Source organism: Molossus molossus, unplaced genomic scaffold, assembly GCF_014108415.1.
Source record: "Molossus molossus isolate mMolMol1 unplaced genomic scaffold, mMolMol1.p scaffold_m16_p_5, whole genome shotgun sequence".
Taxonomy (NCBI): domain Eukaryota; kingdom Metazoa; phylum Chordata; class Mammalia; order Chiroptera; family Molossidae; genus Molossus; species Molossus molossus.
In genome coordinates this window covers 30,433,248-30,457,793 of record NW_023425388.1, presented here as the reverse complement: position 1 = coordinate 30,457,793, position 24,546 = coordinate 30,433,248, and the positions used below count along the sequence as shown (strand labels likewise).

At 41.0% G+C, this 24,546-nt stretch overlaps 1 protein-coding gene across 1 annotated transcript; it reads right to left on the bottom strand.

The window, feature by feature from the left end:
• Nucleotides 1-12,177: 12,177 nt before the first annotated feature.
• Nucleotides 12,178-19,971, bottom strand: OTOL1 (otolin 1). Its single transcript, XM_036242316.1, has 4 exons — nt 19,608-19,971; nt 16,859-16,948; nt 13,668-13,739; nt 12,178-13,085 (listed from the first exon to the last, which is right to left on the bottom strand). The coding sequence occupies exons 1-4, from the start codon at nt 19,969-19,971 to the stop codon at nt 12,178-12,180; spliced, it is 1,434 nt and encodes a 477-aa protein (XP_036098209.1).
• Between the last annotated feature and the right edge of the window lie 4,575 nt (nt 19,972-24,546).

Here is a 24,546-nt window from a genome sequence, read left to right as displayed (position 1 = left end):
ATTAATTAACTAAGTATTTCTTTCAGCCTTGACTCAGAGCAAAGGAGAGGGGTGTGAAAGTGTATGTGTGGGTGTGTGGAGGTGGGGGGTGCCCATTTGCCAATGCACTGTGGACAAGCGGCCCACAGAATTGTACCCTTTACCACTTTCTCTCACATTTTACATCTCATGGTCGCCAACGGGGTCTCCAGAAGCAGACATGCAAAGAGAGTTTGAGGTACAAGATGCTTGTTAGGAATAAATGCTGTGGAGGGAAGGGAAATCAGGCAGAACGGGGCAGGAAAGAGCTGAACTACAGCCAAGTCCCAGCAAAGCCTTAGCCAACTGACAGAAGCTCTGGAGTCAGTATGTCCCATCCAGCGGACCAGGAAGGGCTGACAGTCCTGGCCTTTACTCATCTGCCTTGCTCGGTGACCAGATTTGGGCAGCCCTGGGAAGGGCATCACTTCAAAAAAGACATCTCTGCATCTGAGAAAGACCCCAAGGAGCAGACAGCCAGAGGCTGTCTGCTGAGCACTGTGTCCTCCGTGGGGCATCTGGTTTTTCCTTGGAGGGGATCTAGGTGGCGTATCTCTGCATCTACCAAATACAGAGTTGAAAGCCTAAGTCTTCATCATAGCCTAGAAGTTCCACACGATCTGTGACCCCACCACCTCCCTGACTTCACCCTCACCTCCATGGGCCCTCGGGCTTTTCGCCAGGCAAGCCCCAACCGTAGGATGTTTTTCCGGTGTCTCCCCTGCTGTCTCAGAGAGGACTTGCCTTTTTGCTTGCTTCCCATCTTGGCTGAAATACGTTTTTAATGAGGCCTTTTCAGACCTGTATTTTAAATCCCTCCCACTCCTGCCCCACCCACCATGATCCTCCCAATCCCTCTTTCTGCTTTACTTTTCTCCATAGCATTGATTACCTTCTGACGCACGATATAAATAATGAATATCCTATAGATTGTTTATTCATTCTCATCATAAGCTCTATGAAGAGAGGGGTTATCCTCCATGATGTGCACACTAATTTATCCTCAGTACCCAGAACTGCCTGACACTCAGTAACCCAAAGTAACAAATGACTAACCAGACAGTGAGAGAGTGGGAGCCTCTGCCTCGCCCACTCCTTCCACGGGTGCAGGACCAGAGGGACACTGCCATGCACTTCCTGCCTCGGAAGGAAGGACCCGACATGCCATCTCTATTCGATGCAGTGTGAGTCCCATAATTCAAACGATAAACACGCTTTAATTCTCATTCCTAAAACAATGGAACACTCCTACTAAACTTTTCCACTGAATTCACACAAATCATGCACTAGGCTGATCAGAGCACCCACCTATGGTCTATCAGCGCTGGTTTCATCTGCAGTTTTACATGAGGTCCAGTCTTGCACCCCCTGCTCAGCTATCAGTGAATTCTTTTAAATATATATATATATATTTTTATTGGTTTGGGGGAGAGAGAGAGGAAGAGAAAGGGAGAGGGACAGAGCGACATCAACGAGAGAAAAACATCGATCTGCTGCCTCCTGTACACTTCCTACTGGGGATCGAGCCCAAAACCCCAGCACGTGTCCTGACCTGGAATCAAACTGGAAACATCCTGTACATGGGATGAGGCTCAACCACTAACCCATACTGGCTGGGCGTCTGTGGATCCTTGTTTCTCTTCTCATTCCCTCTCCCACTTAGGGTGATAGCCTTGTGAAACCGGGCTACCACCATTCTTCTCCCATTATACCAGTTGCTGCCAGCAAAGCTTTTTTTTTTAACCTCACCCGAGGACATTTTTTCATTTTTTGCTCAGATAGAGTGGGAGGGAGAGAGAGAGGGAGAGAGAAACAGTGACGTGAAAGGGACACATTGAGTGGTTGCCACCCGCACGACCAAACCAGGGCCGGGGGCAAACTGCAACTGAGGTACATGCCCTTAGTGGGAACCGAACCCGGGTCTCTCTGAACCACAGGCCGACACTCTAACTGCTGAGCCAAACTGGCCAGGGCGCCAGCCAAGTTTTTTAGTCCACTCTGCCCTGCTCCATTGGTTAAGGGTGTGGGTTCATGGCTTAGCCCCTACCTACCACTCTGGTGTCTTGAACTCCATGCATCCATCACCTCACACAGTACATCTCACTCAAGGCACTGCGGAAACACAGAGCTCAGTGCCTGACACATTGCTAGGACATAAGAAATATCTCTGAGGGAAAGGAAGACTTGACAGTGGTGTTTAATGTGGGTCCTCCCTCATTCATCTAAACCCAGGAGAGGAAGCCACAAACAGCAGAACACCAACACCCACAGGGAAAACTTGACAGGCTCCAAAGCCCACAGTGATAGCTAAAACGGTGAAACACAGAAACAAAAGACAAATGAAAGAACAAGACACCTCCACTGAAGATGAGATCAATGTGGAGCAGTTAAGCAATTTAACGGAGCTAGAATTCAGAACCATGATCTTGAGGAAGCTCAACAGCATTAGTAAGGACATAGAGATGCTGAAAATTAAAAACCACCAAGAAGAGATCAAGAATGACATATCAGAAATAAAGAACACATTAGAAGGTTTACAAAGCAGAGTAGAGGAAGCTCAGGACCAGATCAGTGAATTAGAAGACAGGGTAGAAAAAATCAACCAAACAGAAAACAAAAGAAAAAATCGATTAAAAAACAAGAAGACACCTTAAGAGAACTCTGGGACAACTGGAAACATAATAATATTAGCATCATAGGAGTCGCTGAAGAAGAAGAAAAGGAGCAAGGGTAAGAGAATATATTAAAAGAAATAGTGACAGAAAACTTCCCTAATTTTGTGAAGGAAGAAGGCATTCAAGTTCAAGAAGCACAGAGAGCCCCAAGTAAGAAGAACCCAAACAGGTCCATAATAAGACACATAGTAATTAAAATGCCACAAATTAAAGACGAAGAGAGAATCCTAAAAGCAGCAAGAGATAAGCAACAGGTTACCTACAAAGGAACCCCCATAAGGCTAGCAGCTGACTTCTCACAAGAAACACTACAGGCCAGAAGGGAATGGCATGAAGTAATCAAGGGCATGAAAACCAAGGATCTGAATCCAAGACTACTCTACCCAGCAAGGCTGTCATTCAAAATAGAAGGTCAACTAAAAGCTTTCCAGACAAAAAAAGACTAAGGGAATACATTAGCACCAAACCAGCACTACAAGAAATGTTAAAAGGACTGCTGTAATTAGTAGAAGAAATAGGAAAAAAAATATAACCAAACTAAACAAAAATGGCAATAAATAAGTACATATCAATAATCACCTTAAATGTAAATGGACTGAATGCTCCAATAAAAAGACACAGAGTAGCTGATTGGATAAGAAAGCATGATTCATCTATATGTTGTTTACAAGAGACCCACCTCACAACAAAAGACTCACATAGGTTGAAAGTGAAGGGATGGAAAAAATTTTTCCAAGCAAATGGAAAGCAAAAAAGCTGGGGTAGCAATACTCATATCTGATGAAATAGATTTCAAAATGAAGACCATAACTAGAGACAAAGAAGGCCACTATATAATATTGAAAGGATCTATCCAACAGAAAGATATAACCTTGATAAACATATATGCACCCAATTTAGGAGCACCAAAATATATTAAAAGTCCTATGGAGGACTTCCAAAGAGAAATCGACAGCAATGCAATCATAGCAGGGGACTTCAACATCCATTGACACCACTGTATAGATCCTCTAGACAAAAAATTAGCAAGGAAACAGAGACTCTAAATGAAGCACTAGACCAAATGGATTTAATAGATATCTACAGAGAATTACACCCCAAAACTACAGAAAACACATTTTTCTCAAGTGCCCATGGAACATTCTCAAAGATAGACCACATGATAGGACACAAACTAAATCTCTACAAGTTCAAGAAGATTGAAATCATATCAAGCATCTTCTCAGATCCCAATGGCATGAAACTAGAAATCAATTGCAACAAGAACATGCAAAGACATTTGAACACATGAAGGCTAAATAGCATGTTATTAAACAATGAATGGGTTACGGAGGAGATCAAGGAAGAAATTAAAAACTTCCTGGAAACCAATGAAAATGAACACACAACACAAAATCTATGGGATGCAGCAAAAGCAGTTCTGGGAGGGAAGTTCATAGCACTACAGGCCTACCTCAAGAAACAAGAAAAATTTCTAATTGACTATCTAACCTCACAACCTAAAGTATTGGAAAGCAAACAAAAAGAAAACCCCAGAGGAAGTAGAAGGAAGGAAATAGTAAAGATCACAGCAGAAATAAATGACATAGAGACCAAAAAAAAAACACAATTCAAAGGATCAATGAAACAAAAAGCTGGTTTTTCGAAAAGATAAACAAGATTGATGGACCCTTAGCTAGGCTCACCAAGGAACAAAGAGAGAGAACCCAAATACACAAAATCAGAAATGAAAGAGAAGTAACAACTGACACCACTGAAATACAAAAGATTGTTAACAGCTACTATCAACAATTATATGGCAACAAATTCGACAATCTAAGCGAAATGGACAAATTTCTAGAAACACAGTCTCCCAAAACTGGACCAGGAAGAGATAGAAAACTTGAACAGATCGATAACAACAGAAGAAATTGAAGAGGTAATCAAGACTCTCCCAGCAAACAAAAGCCCAGGCCCAGATGGCTTCATGGGGGAGTTTTACCGAACATTCAAAAAAGAACTAACACCCATTCTCCTCAAACTATTTCAAAAAATTCAAGAAGAAGGAAGGCTTCCAAACTTGTTTTATGAGGCCAGCATAATTCTAATTCCAAAACCAGAAAAAGACACTACAAAGAAAGAAAACTACAGGCCAATATCCCTGATGAACATAGATGTCAAAATCCTGAACAAAATACTAGCAAATTGAATCCAGCAATATATCAAAAAAATTATTCACCATGACCAAGTGGGATTCATTCCAGAGATGCAAGGCTGGTACAATATTTGCAAATCAATCAATGTGATACACCACATAAACAAAATGAAGAATAAAAACCACATGATCATATCAATAGACGCTGAAAAAGCATTCAACAAAATCCAGGATCCATTTCTGATAAAAACGCTCAGCAATGTGGGAATAGAAGGATTATATCTCGACATAATAAAGGCCATAGATGAAAGACCTACAGCCAACATCATACTCAATGGGCAAAAACTAAAAGCATTTTCCTTAAGAACAGGAACAAGACAGGGATGTCCACTTTCGCCACTCTTATTTAACATAGTACTGGAAGTCTCAGCCACAGCAATCAGAAATAAAGAAAAAATAAAAGGGATCCAAATTGGAAAGGAGGAAGTGAAACTGTCATTATTTGTAGATGACATGCTATTATACATAGAAACCCCTAAAGACTCCATCAAAAATCTACTAGGTGTAATAAATGAATTTGGCTAAGTAGCAGGATACAAAATTAATGTCAAGAAATTGATGGCATTCTTATACACCAATGATGAACTCACAGAAAGAGAAACTGAAAAAACAATCCCATTTACCATCATGGCAAAAAAATTAAGGTACCTAGGAATAAACTTAACCAAAGAAATAAAGGACCTATTTGCAGAAAACTACAGGTCATTGAAAAAAGAAATAGAGGAAGATATAAAAAAGTGGAAGCACATACCCTGTTCATGGATTGGGAGAATTAACATCATTAAAATGTCCATACTACCCAAAGCAATCTATAGATTCAATGCAATCCCCATCAAAATACCGATGACATATTTCACAGAACTAGAACAAATACTTCAAAAGTTCATATGGAACCAAAAATGACCTCGAATAGCCACAGCAATCTTGAAAAGGAAGAACAAAGTTGAAGAGATCACATTGCCAGATTTCAGGTTATACTACAAAGCCACCATAATCAAAACAGCCTGGTACTGGCACAAGAAAAGGCATATAGACCAGTGGAACAGAACAAAGAACCCAGAAATGGACCCAAGGCAATATGCTCAGTTAATATTTGACAAAGGGGGCAAGAGCATACAGTGGAGTAAGGCAGCCTCTGTAATAAATGGTGCTGGGAATATTGGACAGCTACATGCAGAAAAATGAAACTAGACCATCAACTTACACCCTACACAAGAATAAACTCAAAATGGATAAAAGACTTAAATGTGACTCATGAATCCATAAAAATCCTAGAAGAAACTGTAGGCAACAAAATTTCAGACATTATACGCAGCAGAATTTTCACTGATAACATCACCTAAGGCAACAGAAACAAAGGAGAAAATGAACACATGGGACTACATCAAACTCAAAAGCTTCTGCACAGCGAAAGATAGAAGCATCAAAACGGAAAGGCTACCCACTGTATGGGAGAGCATAATTGCCAATGATATATCAGATAAGGGGTTAATTTCCAATATATATAGACTGCTCATACAACTCCACAATAGGAAGACAAAGAACCCAATTAAAAAATGGGCAGAGGAACTAAATAGACACCTCTCCAAACAGGACATACAAATGGCTAAGAGACATATGAATAAATGCTCATCATCACTAATCATCAGAAAGATGCAAATTAAAACAACAATGAGGTATCACCTCACACCTGTCAGAATGGCCGCCATCAACAAATCATCAAACAACAAGTGTTGGCAAGGGTGTGGAGAAAAGGGGACTCTAGTACACTGCTGGTGGGAATGCAGACTGGTGCAGCCACTATGGAAAACAATATGGTGTTACCTCAAAAAATTAAAAATTGAACTGCCATTTGACCCAGTGATCCCACTTCTAGGAATATACCCTAAGAAGCCTGAAACACCAATCAGAAAGAATATATGTACCCCCATGTTCATAGCAGCACTATTTACAATAGCTAAGATTTGGAAACAGCCCAAGTGTCCATTAGTAGACGACTGGATAAAAAAGCTGTGGTACATATACACAATGGAGTACTACGCAGCTGTAAGAAAGAAAGATCTCTTATCCTTTGAGACTACATGGAGGGACCTGGAAAGTATTATCCTAAGCGAAACAAGCCAAACAGAGAAAGACAAGTATCATATGATCTCACTTATTTGTGGAATATAATGAACATAACAGTCTGAGGAATGGGGTAGTCCCAGAGACGTGAAAGTGGGGTACAGACTGACAATCCCCAGAAGATTGAGTGGTGGGGGAGAGATAAATCACAGAACTTATATGCATGTATGCATAAACAATGGACATGGACAACAAAGCTGGGGACAGGGCAGGGAGGGAGAGGGGGGGAATCAGTGGGGGAAAAAGGAGAAACATCTATAACAAAAATAAATTAATTAATTAAATTTAAAAATAAGATAAAAATCAAAAGCAAAGATAATCTGTGAGCACCACCTTATGAAAAGACCTACAACTACCACATCAGTTTGGACCCTATCAATCTTTATTCACTGAACATATATTTGTTGTCCTGGCACTGGGTAGGGGTCGAGCAATAAACATATAAAAACCCCTGGCCTCATGGAACTTACCTTGCAATGGGAGAACAGAAAACAAAGATCAACCTGTGAAATATGATACTTTACATGATGGTGAGTGCTGTGGAGAAAAATAAAGCCGGGGAGAGGTTCAGGGCATGGGGACTGCAATGGAAAATTGAGTAAAGAACACTTCTTGAAAAGGTGATAACCGAATAAAGGCTTGGGAGCGAGAAATGGGTCAGTTACGCAGTGACTTTGGTAACAGTCATTTAGGTAGAATGGCACATGCAAAGCCCCGAGTGGAAACTTGCTGGTGGATTTGAGGAACAGTGCTGAGGACAGCCCTGAGCAGCGTGCAGAAGCGTGCAGGAGATGAATTGAGGGGCGAAGCAGGGGCCAGGTCACATGGGGCCTCACTGGTCACAGTAAGGATGAGGCTCCTACTCTGAATGAGATGGGAGCTTCAAGAGGCCTTGAGCTGAACAGTAAGATGATCCAACTTCCTTTCAACAGAATTGTTTTGATTGAAGGAGTCAGGGCAGAAGTATGTGACACTGCCTTTAGACCCAAGCAAGAGGGTTCCCTGCCCCAGGCCCCATGCTTTAGGAAGACCTGTGTAAAACAAACACACGTAAATTTATGAAGGTATCCAGGGCACCTTCATTAGAAATAGGACTCAATTCTGCTGCAGCACGGCCTGCAATCTAACCACACACTCCTCCAACTACCACCTCTCAGGCCCTGGGGAAGCTCTTCTCCGTGCCTCTTGCCCTGTGTGCATCAATCAGGTGCTTGCCTCCGAGTGCCGTCACGACCAGCCGGCTTGTACTGCTGCAAACATGGCAGATAGACACTGCTCTGGAGTGTGGGGAGGATTTGAAGAGTGGGTGTGCTTAATTACCAGAAGTACCATTTAACTTACCAACTTCCTCTCGGAGAGCATAGATGCTGTAGACAAAGGATTGCCTCTCAGTGGTGCTGAGCGTTCACTTCCACGCTTCCCATTGTGTCTAGCTCTTTGTTCTTGGGCTACTCATGGATTGCCCAGTGTTTACAACAGTTGCAGACTTAATAGTTAAACATATTAAACAATTCATATCTCTCTAACTTTGCGCTTATGCAGGTCCAGACTGAAAATTCATTATGGATCTAGATTTTAGAATCGTCTTTGAAGAGATGATGAAAATGACAATATAAGTGATCATAGTTTGTATGATGAAATTTAAATAATTTGCAATATTGTTTATAATAGTGATACTATATCCGATGCAACCGCAATTACAATATTTGAACTTGATAAGTAAAATTCGTGGTTCATTTCCAAACCTGATTGCTGATTCGGTGCAGTAGTTTCTCCAAATTGAAATGAATTTTTAAAACACAATGTTGAAATACAATGATTCAACAAAAGTGGTCTAATTTGAAAGAATTTGTCAATAGCCCTGGCCGGTTTGGCTTAGCAGTTAGAGTGTCAGCCTGCGGTGCAGAGAGACCCAGGTTGGGTTCCCGCTAAGGGCATGTACCTCAGTTGCAGTTTGTCCCCGGCCCTGGTTGGGTTGTGCCGGTGGCAGCCACTTGATGTGTCCCTTTCACATCCATGTTTCTCTCTCTCTCATCCTCTCTCTCCTTCCCACTCTATCTGAACAAAAAAATGGGAAAACGTCCTTGGGTGAGGATTTAAAAAAAAAGAAAAAGAAAAAAACTGTCAATAGAGCAATCTATGTAGAAATTTTAGTTATAAAAACATACACTCTTTTGCTGAGATTAAGTTTTTAAAATAATGTCTATAAGATAAATATCTAGTAAATCATGAATTAATGTCTTTTTCTTATTACTCATCTAAACATCACCTGCTTATTAATAGAACTCCCAGACATGCATAGTAGTAATTCAGTCACCTTTGATATTTTGTTTACTGTCAGTCATACAAAACCCATAGAAATTTTTTCCTTTTTCAATATAAAAGCCTACATTAAAGTAGGAGGATAGACAATATTTCAAATAACTATTTGTTAGCTTGATTCATACATTTTAAAAATTTAAATATATGAAATGTTGGATCCCATTTGTATTTTAACCCTAGAGCCTTTGTATCTCAGGCAGATTCAGTTTGAAGGTTATTGCAACAAACAATTCAGGGAATAAGTAAGGGTGGCTTGACTGTGGTCATGGCAGTGGCCATGTGTGAAGTCATCAAATTCTGGATCCCTTCTGAAGAAAGAATCAAAAGGGCTTCCTGGCAGGTTGGATTTAAGGGTGAACGGGAAAGTAAAAGGACAGGCTTCTGGTCTGGCCGCGGCGGAAGAAGGGTCGTTCTGGGAGTCGGGGTCTGGGAGGAGCAGTGTGGGGGAATTCCAGAAGCTGGGTTTGGTCATTTTCAGTTTAACTCTCATGGGTTTAGCACTCTGGGCATTCAGCGGAGAGGTCTGTATATTTGGCAGACATTAGGGTAGGGGTAGGTAGGGGTTATATTCAAATGCTGGAGATGAGAGAGATCCACTCCTTAATTCTGTGCTTTCAGCAAGACAGGAGCCATAACAGAGTCGAAGAGGAACACATTTGTTCCACTTCGCTCTCATAGCAAGCAGTGACAGAAGAAACCTGGAGCCGCCCCCCTCCTCCCTGAAAAAGTTAGTACTTAACCACCAATCCTGGATCCTAACCCTAAGCCCTTAACTTCAGACTTCCTATAAAATGTTGACCACAAACACCCGTGTTAGACTCTGCGGAGTGTCACACATCCTCCGTGTAAATCGCTGCTCCCGGGCTGGGCCTCTGCCCAGCTGCCTTTTACATCACAAGGTGGTTTTTCTCTTCCATCTTCCTAAATTCATGGGCTCTCAGCCTCTCCAAATCCCTTCAACCCAATGATGGAAACAGCACCAATATACACACAATAAGCATACAAAGAGAGAAACAAAACTTGAAGTTTCTGAATGTCTTTGATACCCAATACTCAAAATGGAAAAGGAAAAATTCTATGTGCAAGCATCACTGTTCTCACCATGTGAGTTATCTCATTCTCCCTCTGACAAATACAAGCGAAGCCCTAAGCAATAGTACAAGCTAAACCAGTAGTTCTCAACCTGTGGGTCGCGACCCCTTTGAGGGTCAAACAACCCTTTCACAGAGGTCGCCTAAGACATAACAGTAACAAAATTACAGTTATGAAGTAGCAAGGAAAATAATTTTATGGTTGGGGGTCACCACAACATGAGGACCTGCATTAAAGGGTCGCAGCATTAGGAAGGTTGAGAACCAGAGAAAAACTGCTGAAGGAAGTGGGAAATGTCAAGAGCGAACTTACCCCAGCCTGCTGGGTTATTCTTGGGTAAGAAACTAACGCATTTCTAAGATAGGCATCCTACACAACGCTGCTCCACAGGATGTTACTTGATGAGTCCTATACTAAAAATAAAAATGGGATCCTTGGATAAACCTAAAACAAAAGTATATTGCTTTTCTGTGGGAATGTCAGGTTACACTAACATGCTTTGTGGATCTTCAAGAGGAAGCACTAGAAGATAACATTTCCAACATTTGTTTGATGCAGAACCAACCCTTTTCCCAGCAACTCAAACTCATAACAACAACTTCCAGAAATGGTTTTCCTCTGGACACATATTTGATACATATATCTGAGAATTTGAAAGTGAATGATGCTTGTCAAAGTTTGTTTGTCTGGCAGAACAAAACCAGAAAGGTCCCCAGTTCTCCATCACCCACTCCCTGATTTGACTCACCAGGATTTGCAAATCTGCCTAACTACATGCCTTCTTGAGCCAAATTCAATTCAGATTTAATAAATTCACTTCTTAAAATATGAGGCTGTTGAATTATTCTATATTCACAGTTATTAAATATTCACATTGCAAGTGAATTCCCAAATACCCACCTGCTCCAACAGTGTTATCACTGAATAACAGGAATTAATTATGGAAATGATAATAATGAATCCAAAGAATTTATCTAAAATGAATGTTCTTTCATGAAGAAAGGGCTCAATTTTTAGATCAGTGAGGATCTAATTTTACTCCTGAGTCTTTGGGGGGACATTCAGTTTTTCTAAGCACAATAATTTGATGAATGGCTGGGTCTTTGCTATGATTGAATTGAGCAACATCTTCATTAACTTTCTTTTTACCTTTTACCCAACACATAAGTCCACATAATACAGGTGTTTTATGAGCAAATCTTTACACACTGATTAATTTTAAAGATGTTTTAGCTAGGCATTACCTTTCTTTCTGTGTATTCTCCCTGAATTAAACTAATATGAGAATAGTTCCATTTTATTGGAAAGCAACCCTCCCAGTAGAGTTAGAAACTTTTGAGTGATACCTGTCCATCATGATGTGTCAGCTGTTAGCCTCACATTCACAAAGAAAAGAGCTACACGCATTTACATGGGATATAGTAGATAGTGAGAATACATTTATTAATTACAAATATCATTCATATTCTTGTATACAAATATTAATTACTTAAAAGGCTTGAGAAAATGCCATTGTAATCTAAACAAAAAAAGCTATCTACTAAGTTAACAGACATATGCTCTCAAATACAGATTATTCTTTTTTTAAAGGTGATGCCTTAAAATAGCAATAACAATTGACTTTAGGTGATATAATTTTTTCTGTATTAGTTTTACACTCATGAAAAAAATAATTAGTTATTTTTTCAAAATATTACTTTATGTGACCTGACTTATTCCACTGACCCCAAACTTTAGTGTTAAGACACAAGTTTATGGTGACATTCCAGGAGTTACCTCTGGGTACAAAAGGAACCCCGTAAAAATGCTGTCGTCCTCAGCGCTGACATACACTCCATTCCAATCTTTGGAAACTTCCAGCCAGACTTGGTCCCCTGCCCTTAATTTCAGGATGACGAGGAGAGAGGCCTGGTCTATTTCGTGGCCGTAGAGCGTTTCTCTGGACTTGAACTGCTTCTTATTCCAGGCCACCAGGCTGATCCGAGCAGGTCGGCCACTCACCGTGACGTGGTAGGAAAATACATATGCCCCAGGAATACTACAGTTAAATTTCCCAGTGACAGGGCTGTAATTCCCTTGGTCGTTATAGAAAACCTTGTCAAATTTGATAGGGACATTGGGAGGTGGGAAAGGCTTTGATAAAGCAGCACTGAAAGCCGATCGTGAGACTCTGGGACTGTCCCCCTTGGAGCCTTTGAGGCCCCGAGAGCCCTTCTTCCCAATAGATCCTCGGGCTCCTTTGCTCCCGAGCTCACCCTTTGGCCCCACAGGCCCCACCGGACCAGGAGGACCTGATGCTCCCCTTTCTCCTTTAGCCCCTGGATCCCCTCGGGCTCCAGGCAAGCCCTCTGGGCCGCTTTTGCCTTCCATCCCTGTACCCCCTTTGCTACCTTTGTCTCCTTTCATCCCCACCTCACCCTTTTGCCCCTGGCCTCCCCTCTCCCCAGGGTTTCCACGGAAGCCCCTCTCCCCCCTCTCCCCCTTCTCCCCCTTCTCCCCCTTGGCCCCAGGCTCTCCGTTCAAGCCCGGAGAGCCCACAGCCCCTCGGGCCCCTTTGTCTCCTTTGGTGGCGTTTACCAGTGTGTCCCCCTTCGAGCCTTTTTGTCCTTTCTCTCCCGCCAGTCCAGTATCTCCTCTGTCCCCTTTAGGACCCTGTCCACCTGAAATGGAAAATTAAAATCATGTTTAAGGAGCACGTAGGCTATGAACAATATGCTATGCTTACAGAGCTCACAACTAGAAGCGAGCGGGGCTGGAAACCGGCCTGGCCTGCGCCCTGGCTGCGGAGACCCTCACCGCGCCTGCAGTCAGCATCTGTCTCCTGAGGGGAGGCGTTCACGCCACCAGGAAGGGGCAGCCTAGGTTTTGGTCTCATGGACCTAGTTCCTTTTCTTTCTGGTTTTTTTTTGTTTGTTTGTTTGTTTGTTTTTGTACTTTTAAGATTATAAAATGTAGTAAAACCATAGTGGCCCATTTTAGTCCATTACACTTGCATTTTGGCCCAACCCAAGTCTTCTCCTGAATCTCTATATTGTCCTTCAGGCAGAGAAAGTGAAACCCAGAAAGATCCAGGGGCCTTTTCTCAGACATCCAGAGACAGGAACAGAGCTCAGACACCTCTGCCTAGTCCAGATGCCCAGCCCAGCTCTCTCCCCCGGGTGAACCCGAACAGGAAGCAAGCCAGGGGCGGTACTGCGCCCACGACACGGTGTATGCTCTACAGCAGGTAGTTCATACTCGACCTGGTTCTCCGTGTTTCCCTGGGTAGCCCGGAACTCCACTTGCTCCCTGGTCCCCACGTTCTCCCTTAAGTCCTAAAATGATGCCAAGGTTAACTTTCTTCCAGTTACATTAGTTATGATAAAACTAACATCCATGTCACATTCCAACGCTTCCTTTACAAAATGTGTACAAGTAAAACAATAGGTTGGGGTGGTGAACGCACAATATAATATACAGATGATGCATTATAGAATTATACACCTGAAACCTATATAATTTTATTAACCAATGTCACCCCAATAGATTCAATTAAAAAATAATAAAGTAAAACAATACGGGAGAAGGTTATTGAGCATCATTGTAAATATTTTATTCCAGTTGATGGTAAGTTATTTAAAAGAGATTCGGGGGTAGTGTCACTCTCTCCAGACAGAACTCAGCTTTTCCCTCGTGTTCCCAGAGCCTGCCTTGTGTTACAGATGTATGTGGTTTTCCTATTATGAATTCTGAGTTACAGTTAAAATGTCCTCTCCTTTATCCCCCACTGCCTGTGTACACTGTGTAGGTGTCACCCCGAGCCCGGCATTCTGCCTCTGGGTACAGCTGGTCACAGCAAAGCCCATCCAGGGAAGATCTACTGTCCTTGACATAGAGCATCAAGGAAAGCCAATTTTTATTTTGTTCAGGAAAAAAATGCATATACTCTTTGGACAAATTATAGAGCGGTGAGAAATCGTGTCTGAAAAATAATGTTTAATCTGGGTTTCTATATATCTGCCATATTACCACAAAATGGATTTTTATACTGGGCCGGACTGATGTCACACCCTGTTGGAGGGCTGCTACACTAGCCGATTTCATTGTAAATAATAATAGCAACAATAATAGCTAATTTACCGATCCAGTCCCACCAGGGAATATTCCAAGCCCTTCAAGTGATTTTTATAGTTTAATCCAGCCTTTTGAATTTCATGTTATTTTTTATTTGATATTAATACAGCCTCTCATATAACAGGGAGGCTTATATAACAGAGCACGTTTCACCAGTTAAAACACTTTCCATTTAAGAAAGTTTATAGTGTCTCCCTTCAAGGACAGTAGGACTGATACTTTGTCACCACTTTTGTCACAAAAGAAGTAGAACTACAAAAAGTTTAGAAATTTGTACAGAGTCTAACATGACTGCATATTGGTTGGCCTTGATGTACCAACCACATTATTTATATATAACTAAGATTTCTTTTGTTTCATTATTGTCAGGAAAATAATCCTAAATCAAATTAAAAGTCATGAGAGGAGACTCCCCTAAATTTTACCAGAGCAACTACAGAAATCTTACCCTAAGCCATTTAGCAGAGTTTTCTAAGCAGTTAACTCCTCCATTACCACTCCACATAAAATTTAAAAATTTGGAAATTAACCCTTAGGCCATCAGGAACATATGTATGCATTTGGAGAGAATCCAGTCCTGAATGGAATAAGGGGCCAGTTTTTTTTGTTTGTTTGTTTGTTTGTTTGTTTGTTTTTATATCCTCACCCCAGGACATTTTTCCATTTTATGTTCAGATAAAGTGGGAGGGCAAGAGAAGAAGAGAGAGAGAGAGAAAGAAACATCGATATGAAAGGGACACATCAAGTGGCTGCCTCCCGCACGATCCAACCAGGGCCGGGGACAAACTGCAACCAAGGTATGTGCCCTTAGCGGAAATCGAACCCGGGTCTCTCCAGACCGCAGGCCAATGCTCTAACCACTGAGCCAAACCGGCCCAGGCAGTGAGGGGCCAGTTTTATCCCCAGTCCTCGTCAATGCTCATAGACTGACCTTTACTGCAGTGATTCTGGTTGTCAAGTTCATTTCAGCATTTTCACTGCTTACTCTGAATTTACTCAACCAGGCTGTGATTGGCCAGAATGCAGTCATTCAAGCTAATTTTTTTTTTTTTCAACTTTAGATCTTAACTAAGAGTCCAGACTAAGTCTGGAAGTAAAAGGGAAGTGGAGTTGCCATGCTGTAGACTGGCTGAATGAATTCCTACTTTTGATCTTTCATCAAAGCATATTCTTAAGAGCCTTATCTTATGATACTTCCCTGTTTTTTCTTCTACTTCCAGAAGTCTAGCTCCCAAAATGTATGAATCACTGGGGAGGTTCATAACTCATCTTTATTTCACAGGGTTTTCTGCTAACATAATTCAGCCACAAAAGGATTAAATGTTTCTGAGAATGGAAACCGCATAGCTGACAAGCGTGAAGTCGCTCTCTCTTACCTTAGCATCTTTTCTGAGTAATTACTTCACTGAACGTTCTACTAGAAATGAGTTAGGCAGTTCCTGGGCCGTGTGGAGGGTGATGTATAGATGATATTAGGTCTTTTGACGTGTGACACTGAGGCTAAAATATTTAACTTGATGGATAGATGGTATTTCTACAGGCTGGCGGCATTCGCGGGGGAATTTCTGATGTCCCAGTGAATCTGTGACCTTCCCTCAATCCCTTGAGGCACTTACAGAAACAGGGGTTTTCCAGGCAGAATGCCCTCTTTACTGATATCTGTGGAATTACGGAATTTTTGAGCTGGAAAAGATCTATGAAAGCACGCGTAACTACAAATCTTTTTTTGAAAGTAAACAGGGTATAAATAAATACCTAGTCTATTCCCCTCAATTTTCAGATGAGGTAAAGTGGTCACTATTATGTGCTTGATTTCTTCCACTTGAACTCAATTCTCTTCTCACCATTGACACTGCCCCTGATTTGAGTGTGAGCCAGGGGATGCCATGTTCTCCTCAGCGGGCAGGCTGTCCTCCTGAGTGGGGCAGGATTGCCTGCTCTAGTTAGTCCCACCTGGCAGGAAGTTCATTTGTATCATGAGGAAGAGCTCACATGGGAGTAGATGGGGAAGGACCCTTCCCCAGAGATGATGCCCAGTCACTGGGTCAGCTGGGAGGCCAATGAGAGAGAGAAAAGATGTGTGTGTGTGTGAGAGAGAGAGAGAGAGAGAGAGAGAGAGAGACGTTACAAGGCAAGTTTAAAATTTTTCAATTGGCTACTTATAAAGTTAAGATTTTTATGTCAAATATAACTCACCATATCCTTAACAAAATTTTACTTTTTTTTAAATGGACGCTCCTACAAGAATCTGCAAATCGCTCTCCTAAAAATGATGCAGAACATCCCTGAGTTTCGATATGAAATGAACATAATTACCTACCTTTCTCTCCTTTCTGGCCTTTTGGACCTTGGGGTCCAATGACTCCTGGTGGCCCTGGGATCCCCACATCACCAACCCTTCCCTTAGGACCTAGAAATGAACATTTAAAGCCATCAAGATTTTTTTAAATTATCTTTAAAAATTAATTAGTTCAATGGGAAAAGCAGTCATTAAAATAAAACTAGTGACTGTTAGTGTCCTAATTATAAAATCTGAGTGAGGATAAACTAGGAGCGTGTTCTAAGGACAGCATGTTTGTCTGATTTGCAGTTTTGTGCTACCCGAGTAGATAAATTGAGCACATTGGTACTTACCGCTGGCTTTGCGGCAGTGATCTAATGGTTCAGGGAAGCGGTGTTGTATCAGACAAGCGCAGAATGACCACCCGACCTCTCACCGCACGCGGACCACACTTTCAGATCGGGAGTGGTAACCACAATGCCTAGCGCTTTGGGTTTTCCCACTCCTTCACGCACGCATTCAGTCAGGAGGTACTGCTGAGGCTATCTATAAGCCAATACCCCACTAAGTGCTAGGAATTCACCATCAACATTTCAGGAGTCCCTAGAACAAACTGGTGGTTGCAAGGGGGGTGGGGGTGAAGGAAGGGGTGAAAGGGAAGGGGATTACAAAGTATAAGCTTTTGTTTATAAAATAAATTATGGAAATATAATGTCTAGCTACAGAATATAATCAACAATGTAGCTACGTACAATGACAGATGGTTTCCAAACTTACATGCTGATCACATCATAAGGTATATAAATGTTGAATCACTATGTTGAAACCAAAATAATACTGTATGTCGACTATAATATTTTTAAAGATTCATACAAAAACATAAAAAATTCCAATAGTCCCTAACCTCATGGAACTGAATCCATGAAAGATAAACATTGAACAAATAACCACACCAATAACTAGAAATTGCTACCCTGTAGTTAGTGGTGTAAAAAATCAGAGGAGATATCCTTAATAAAATGGCATAAGCTAAGACCCAATGAACAAATTAGGATTTGAATAGGTTTATTTTTATTTTCAAGTTTAGTTAATGATGCTCTTATACTAGATTTCTAATTTAAAAAAAAACAAAAAACTGTTGTTTTTTAAATACTGATAAATCAAAAATAAACATTTCTTTAGCAATCTCAAAAACAGGATCCTATCAGGCTCAAAGTATTTCACAAGGTAGGAAAACACTCATACTACAGCTAAGTGAAAAAATAAACACAGTATGTTGAGCACTTACTCTATTCCAGGTACCACACTGAGTCCTTATACATATAAACTCATTCAGTTGTCTTGATGACTCTGTGGAGTTGAGATTATTCTTACCCCATTTCACTATTTTGGAAACCGAGCCTCGGAGAAGTAATGAAGTTTCCCCGCGGTAGGACCATGATGGACTCAACATGCTGAGCTGCTAAGCACTCAGCTCTTTGCAGAGCCCGTCAGACTAAGACACATGAGGGTCCTGGGCAAGCTAATGACTTGGCACACCTTCGGAGTATTTGTCATATGTATTTACAGGAGAGGCTGAGCTCAGAACAAAGCAGTTAAATCCACCACTGGGTAAGCCGCAGCCTTGAGGTTACAGACCCACAGCATTAGAAGAGAGTTAGCAACCAGCTGTGTTTACTTGACCATGCATGCCCTTGGGCATTTTCACTCACGAGCAGTTTGCCAACCAGATATGATAGTAAGAGAAATTCTGATGAATATAATTTTCTCACTCTCATTATATTTCCAATAATGTTTTAGCAACCCTGAACTTTTGGTGCCCGGATCACTGCCCAGCTCCTTGACCCTCTCATTCAGCTCTACATAAACATTGAAAACATTTTCCAAAAGGTTCCTACAATGAGATGAAATGAATGAAAAGCTTAATGAGGATGTATAATTCCTGATTTTATAACTTTAAATTCTTCAAGTAAGACACAACAAATATTTATATGTAATATTTTTCGGAGAATAGTGAATTTGCCATTGGCATTCTGATCTCTTTTTTATCTTGAATCCTCTGTTATACAACATGCAAAAGCTGGAATATAGTACAATAAGACTGGGAGTGTATTCATAATGTATGTATGAAAGACCTCTGAGATTTTGAAATATGTAACCATGACGTTCAATGGAGAAAACTGCTGGGCGAGAACACAGCGTTGACTCAGAATCTCAATGAGAAGCAAACGGAATCCTGGCTTTATTCTCCACCTCACAGGCATTCCATTTCTAATCCTAACTACAAATAGCACCCCAAAAATCCGTCAGTCAGCACATAGTCTGATGCGATAACAGGATTTTCATCTTCCCTCTTTACATCGGCATTAACGGAAAGATTGTACCGGTGGTGCACATGTGTAACGTCAAGAGCTACACCCCACTGCTGGGGTCTCTGCTCTAACCAGCATCGTCCAGTGGAAGTTCCTGCAATGATGGAGATGCTGTAAGCTGTGCTGCCCAAGAGAATAACCACGGGCCACCTGTGACTACTGAGCACTTGAAATGTGGCTCGTGTGACTAAGCCACTGAATTTTTAATCTTATTTAATTTTTAGTTTATTAACAGCCATGCACAACATTAGTGGCTACCACTTGGGGCCACACAGGACCCATTCGCAGTTGTCACAATGTTACGATGGCAGTTTTCACGACAACGTAGCAACCCCCGGGACAATTCCACCTCCAATCCACCTCTCAACTCTACAGATGTACAGGGGAGAACTGTGGCGTCACGTATTTTCAAATACCTGGATTTCCAGTCTCTCCGGGTTCTCCTTTCTGCCCTGGTACTGACGCACAACAGTCACAGCAGTTCAAAAAGAAATCCGCCGAGTGGAGGGTGAAGTTGGCAAAGGGGAAGGACGTGGCAGTGCCAAAGGTAGACGCTTGGCCTGAGGGGTCAGGGGTCGGTTCGGCCATGTCAGCCCCTCTTGTGAAGGGCGTTCCTTCTTCTGCTGGAGGCAGGCCTCCAGATGGCTTTACATCCTTCCGCGTCTCTTTTCCCCCAGATTTCTTCGTAAACTTGATATAGGGTGTGGTTTTTGATATTGTGTCCATACCAGCAATAGCCAACAGAATTAAAATAACACAAAACCAAGAAAACATCCACATAATTGAGGCTGGAAGAAAGAATGAGAATATATATACAAATTACACGAGATCCAAATGAAAAGTAATATAAACATATACTTATGTGAGAGAAATACATGTATATATATGAACCATAAGAATAAAGATCATGTATGATATTGAATAATATTTGTATGTGTTTTATATGCAAATGTGTGCTTCATTAGCAACATTATTTTATTTACTTAAAGTATTTATTATAAGGAACATCTTGCTTCAATTCTTCTTTCCGGTTGTTTTCCTTGTATTACATGTTCTAAAACATTGTTATTAGTCATTTATATTATCTTGCCAAATAGCAAACATGATCTACAATAAACGCAACATGATTTAACAGCTCAGATACCCTGTGGAAAACAAATATGTATAATTTCCTGACTGACCTCACTCAGATTTATAGAAATCAAATACATTTGTATTGGAGAAAGGTGAAAAGTATTGAGCTGAATAGTTTATTCTAGCAAACTCAATTATTTCAAGAAAAATATGAGCGAAATAGTTCTTAAATTTACTAGGGATAATGATCCTGTTGTGAAAGCAAAATTTTAGACTCCATTGTAATAAATGGAGAGAGCAAGTGAGTGAATTAAAAAAATCATAAATTTGAATACATGCTATGTTCTTAGATTCTTCACATGTCATTTAATTCTCCAAGTCTTTGCTTTATACTTTGAAGAGGTTTTTTTGCTGATAACTCACATTCGTCTTTGTGTTACTTTTAATGGGGCAAATGGTGGTTATTCTCATTAGGGCTTTTATCAATATTCAAAGTGAACTGGAATTTTGTTCCCCAGCAAGTCCCAGCATTCTAATGGCTGCTAACAGGAGAGCCAGGGTTAAAAATGGATGGTTTTTTTCACTGGAAAAGGAAGTAGTAGTTAGGATAAATGGTAAAAGAGCAAAGAGAAAGGAAATACGGTTAATGATAACACCTACTATTTATAGAGCCCCTACTATGAGTGGGTGCCTGACATCCATCAATCCACTCAGTTTTCAAAACGGTTCTGCCAGGTAGATGACACATTATCCTTCACCTTCACGGGTGAGAAAACTGGCACCAAGAGGTTACATATCTCGCTCAAGATCACACGACCAGTGAGTTATAAATTCAGAACTTAAATCTGGGTCTTTTTAATTTCAAAGCCTCAATCCTTTCCCACAAATCATGTGGCATTTATAAGGATAAGATTAAAAAACAATAAATCCAAGGGTAGAATCAATGGAGGAGCTATGGAGAAGACCGGCATAAATCAGAACAGATGAGAAAGGACAAAGACAGAATACTGCATTTCTAAAATCCGATAAAAATTTAAAAAATGCTAACTTTTCTTCAACCACGATTTACTGAATATTAACAATGCCACAAGCATTGAATAATTATCTATATAGTGACCAAACCAAAGCCACGGTCTCTGCCCTCAGGGAGTTTACAGTCTCGGAGGAAAGAGGATCAGCAGCAAAGGCGAAGAGGAGAGTATGAAGGGCAGACGAGCACACGGCATTCCCCAGTCCAGAGCCCGCACACTCGCTACCCTCACCCTTGCAAGAGCGAGCACGGAAATCATGGTTACTCTGCATCCATCAGCCAAGGGAAGCCCCAACAAAAATTAGACAACAGAAATATTCTGTTTCCACATAAAAGAATTAAACTTTCATTAGTGCATCCAATTGCATTCAATGAAACATTTATTTATTCAACAAACATTTGTTTGAGCATCTAAGAGGTATCAGGTCCTACAGTGGGTCGTAGAATATAAAGGAAAGTAAAACCCAGCCCAATCTCTAAGGACCTTGTCTGCAATAAACATCAAAATGAAGCAAATATCCAACATGCAAAGTACTCAAAGTGAAATATTGGTAACTTTCATTTCCTCGCCACTTTGCAGTAAGAATTTGAGTTTGCAGAATGCCGAGTGTTAATGCCCTAAGACGTTGCTTATGATTTCTTAAACAAATGAAGTCATACAAAAACATAACTGTTACTAGTCTATGCATACAGGTATTTTTGATCCAAAAAACATCTTGTGATAACCTCTAAATAAACCAGTCCTGAGGTGGCAAATAAGAGAGAGATGTTGAGACAGGGAGAGAAAGGAAACTAACATTGAGAACACGGCAGGCATTGTGCAAGCACTTTGTAATTGTTATTGCAATTACGTCACACACAAACCATGCATGATAGGATTTACTTTGCCTATATAATGGATTATAAAACTGAGGCACAGAGAGATTAAGTAGCTTGCACAAGATCACAGTATTAGTAAGCAGTGGAGCTGGGGTTAGAACCTAGATCCATTTGACTCCAAAGTCATCCCATGCATCTTCTACATGCTGGCTGGGATTAAGGAGTGATCAGAGATGCTGCAGAAGGAACTGAGTTGGACACTTTATGGAGCTCAACTCCAGACCCTTCAATGGGAGAAAGTGGTTTCCCACAGACAGGAAACAAGAACCTAAAAATGGGGGACATGAAGAAGAGGAGAGATGAGAAGTCTGCCTCTGACAGTAGAACATACAGACATAGTTATAGAGGGAACATAGCACCTTTGACAAGAGAACAGGAGACTACAGCAAGGAATAAACAGAACTAACCAATATTAGGTTAGCAACCAATATGTAGTTCAGCATCCAAATTTGGGGTGTGCTTAGTCCTCATATATGTGGTTTTTCATCATGGCTTCCTGCTTCCCATCTAAATATGGATGTTAAAGGAAAAAACTCAGTACTTTAAGACCATGATGTGGCTCCCCAAGAATTTGGAGATGAAGAAAGCATGAAGTTTTTTGATAAACAGTGGAGCAAATCTTGGCAGTAACCTGACTGACAGTGTATATATAGCATTAATTTTTAACTGAAAAATGTTTCATGTTTATGTAAAAACATACAAACAAAAATTCCATCACTCAACCAAATTTTAAGTCACTAAAACAATAAAACATAACTCAAATGCTAAGTCTGAAGTTTAATGCAGATATAAACCTTGACATAGGGGTTAGAAGTAAAGAACTAAAAGGAAGTTTAGGTCCCCAATCAACCTAAATAGGGTAAGCCCTTCTCCTCATCCTAAAGGTTGCCTAGACTGTAAGCATTTAAAGAACAGGAAGTTAGGTCTCCTTTTTTTGTGTTCCAGTGACTAGCATAATATTTGCAAATAATACAACCCATAAATATTTGCTGAACAAAAATGAAGTAAATGACTGCATTATTGTCTCCCATTTTTACCCTTACCTATACTCACACTCTTCGATAGATGGATTTTGCAGTCTCCCACAAAAGAAATGAGGTCTATACTCCAATCCCTTGACTTGGAGTTTAGCCATGTGACTTTGGTCAATAGAATGAGATGGACATGACAAGGTGCCATTTCCAAGCCTAGGTCTCAAGAGCCCTTACGTGTTTCAACTTGCTGTCTTGGACTTTGGCCATTGCCATGCGAACAATATGCATGGCTTAGCTTACTGGTCCAAAGGAAGATAAGAGACACATGGCTATCCCAAGTAAGCACCCTAGCCAAACACAGTCTAGATGAGGGTTCCCAACTGACCCAGGGACACATGAGTAAGCCTAGGTGAGACCAGCTGAGGCCAATGTAGATTAGACACTACTCACCTATCCCACAGACACTTTCCAGTTATGTATTGCTGTGTAACAAAGCACCTCAAACTCAGTGACCTAAAAATAACCATTTCATTGGTCAGGAGTTTTTCTGGATCAGTTAAGTCATCCTTCTGCTTCATGAGACATCAACTAAGGTCACTCAGTAGTATTCAGCTGGTGCATGGGCTAGTCTGGAGAGGCTTAACTACAGATCCAGTGCTTTGAAAGAAGTGACATAGTCTCTCTAGCATGCCAGTCTCAAGATAGTCATATTTCTTCAGTCATGCCTCAGGACTCCCAAAGACTGTTGCAAGAACATGGAAGCTGCCGATCTCTTTAGGCTGTATCTGAGAACTGGCACAGTAACACTTCTAGTGAATTCTGTTAGTCACAGAGGCCAGACAGACTCCAAGGGAAGGTCAAAGACTCCACTTTTCAGGGCAGAGGTATAACCAATAATCTGTGGCCATCTTGAATTCACCACTGACACTCAAGCTATGCATTGTAAGCCATGGGGGTTGAGCAAGGTTAGGCAGCAAAAGCTCACTGGTACCAATAGTCGCAGCCTCCAGCTTAACACTGTATTTGCTACATTCAGACAAAAGTGACTAAGCAGCCTCCAGGTGGCACCTTCATGTCTTTAGCCAGCAGCAAACATCCTGTGTGCTCTCCCCACCCCGGTCAGTCAACCCCCATTGTTCTAAAAGTTGCACCCATTGAAAGGTCTTAAGCAGAAGGTGGGCCACCCCTTGTTGAGAAGCTATTGAAAATTCTTCAAACTTGAATGTCCCTCCTAACCTTCAGATTCTATAATGTGGTTTTATAACAGCAGACACTTTATCAATATATAAAAAGTAGCTCAGACCACAAAATTCCATTCTAAATATAGGAGATATTACATTTCTTCTAATAATGTAGTCTCTTTTCTCATTAATATAATGCCTCATTTGGGAGGACTCT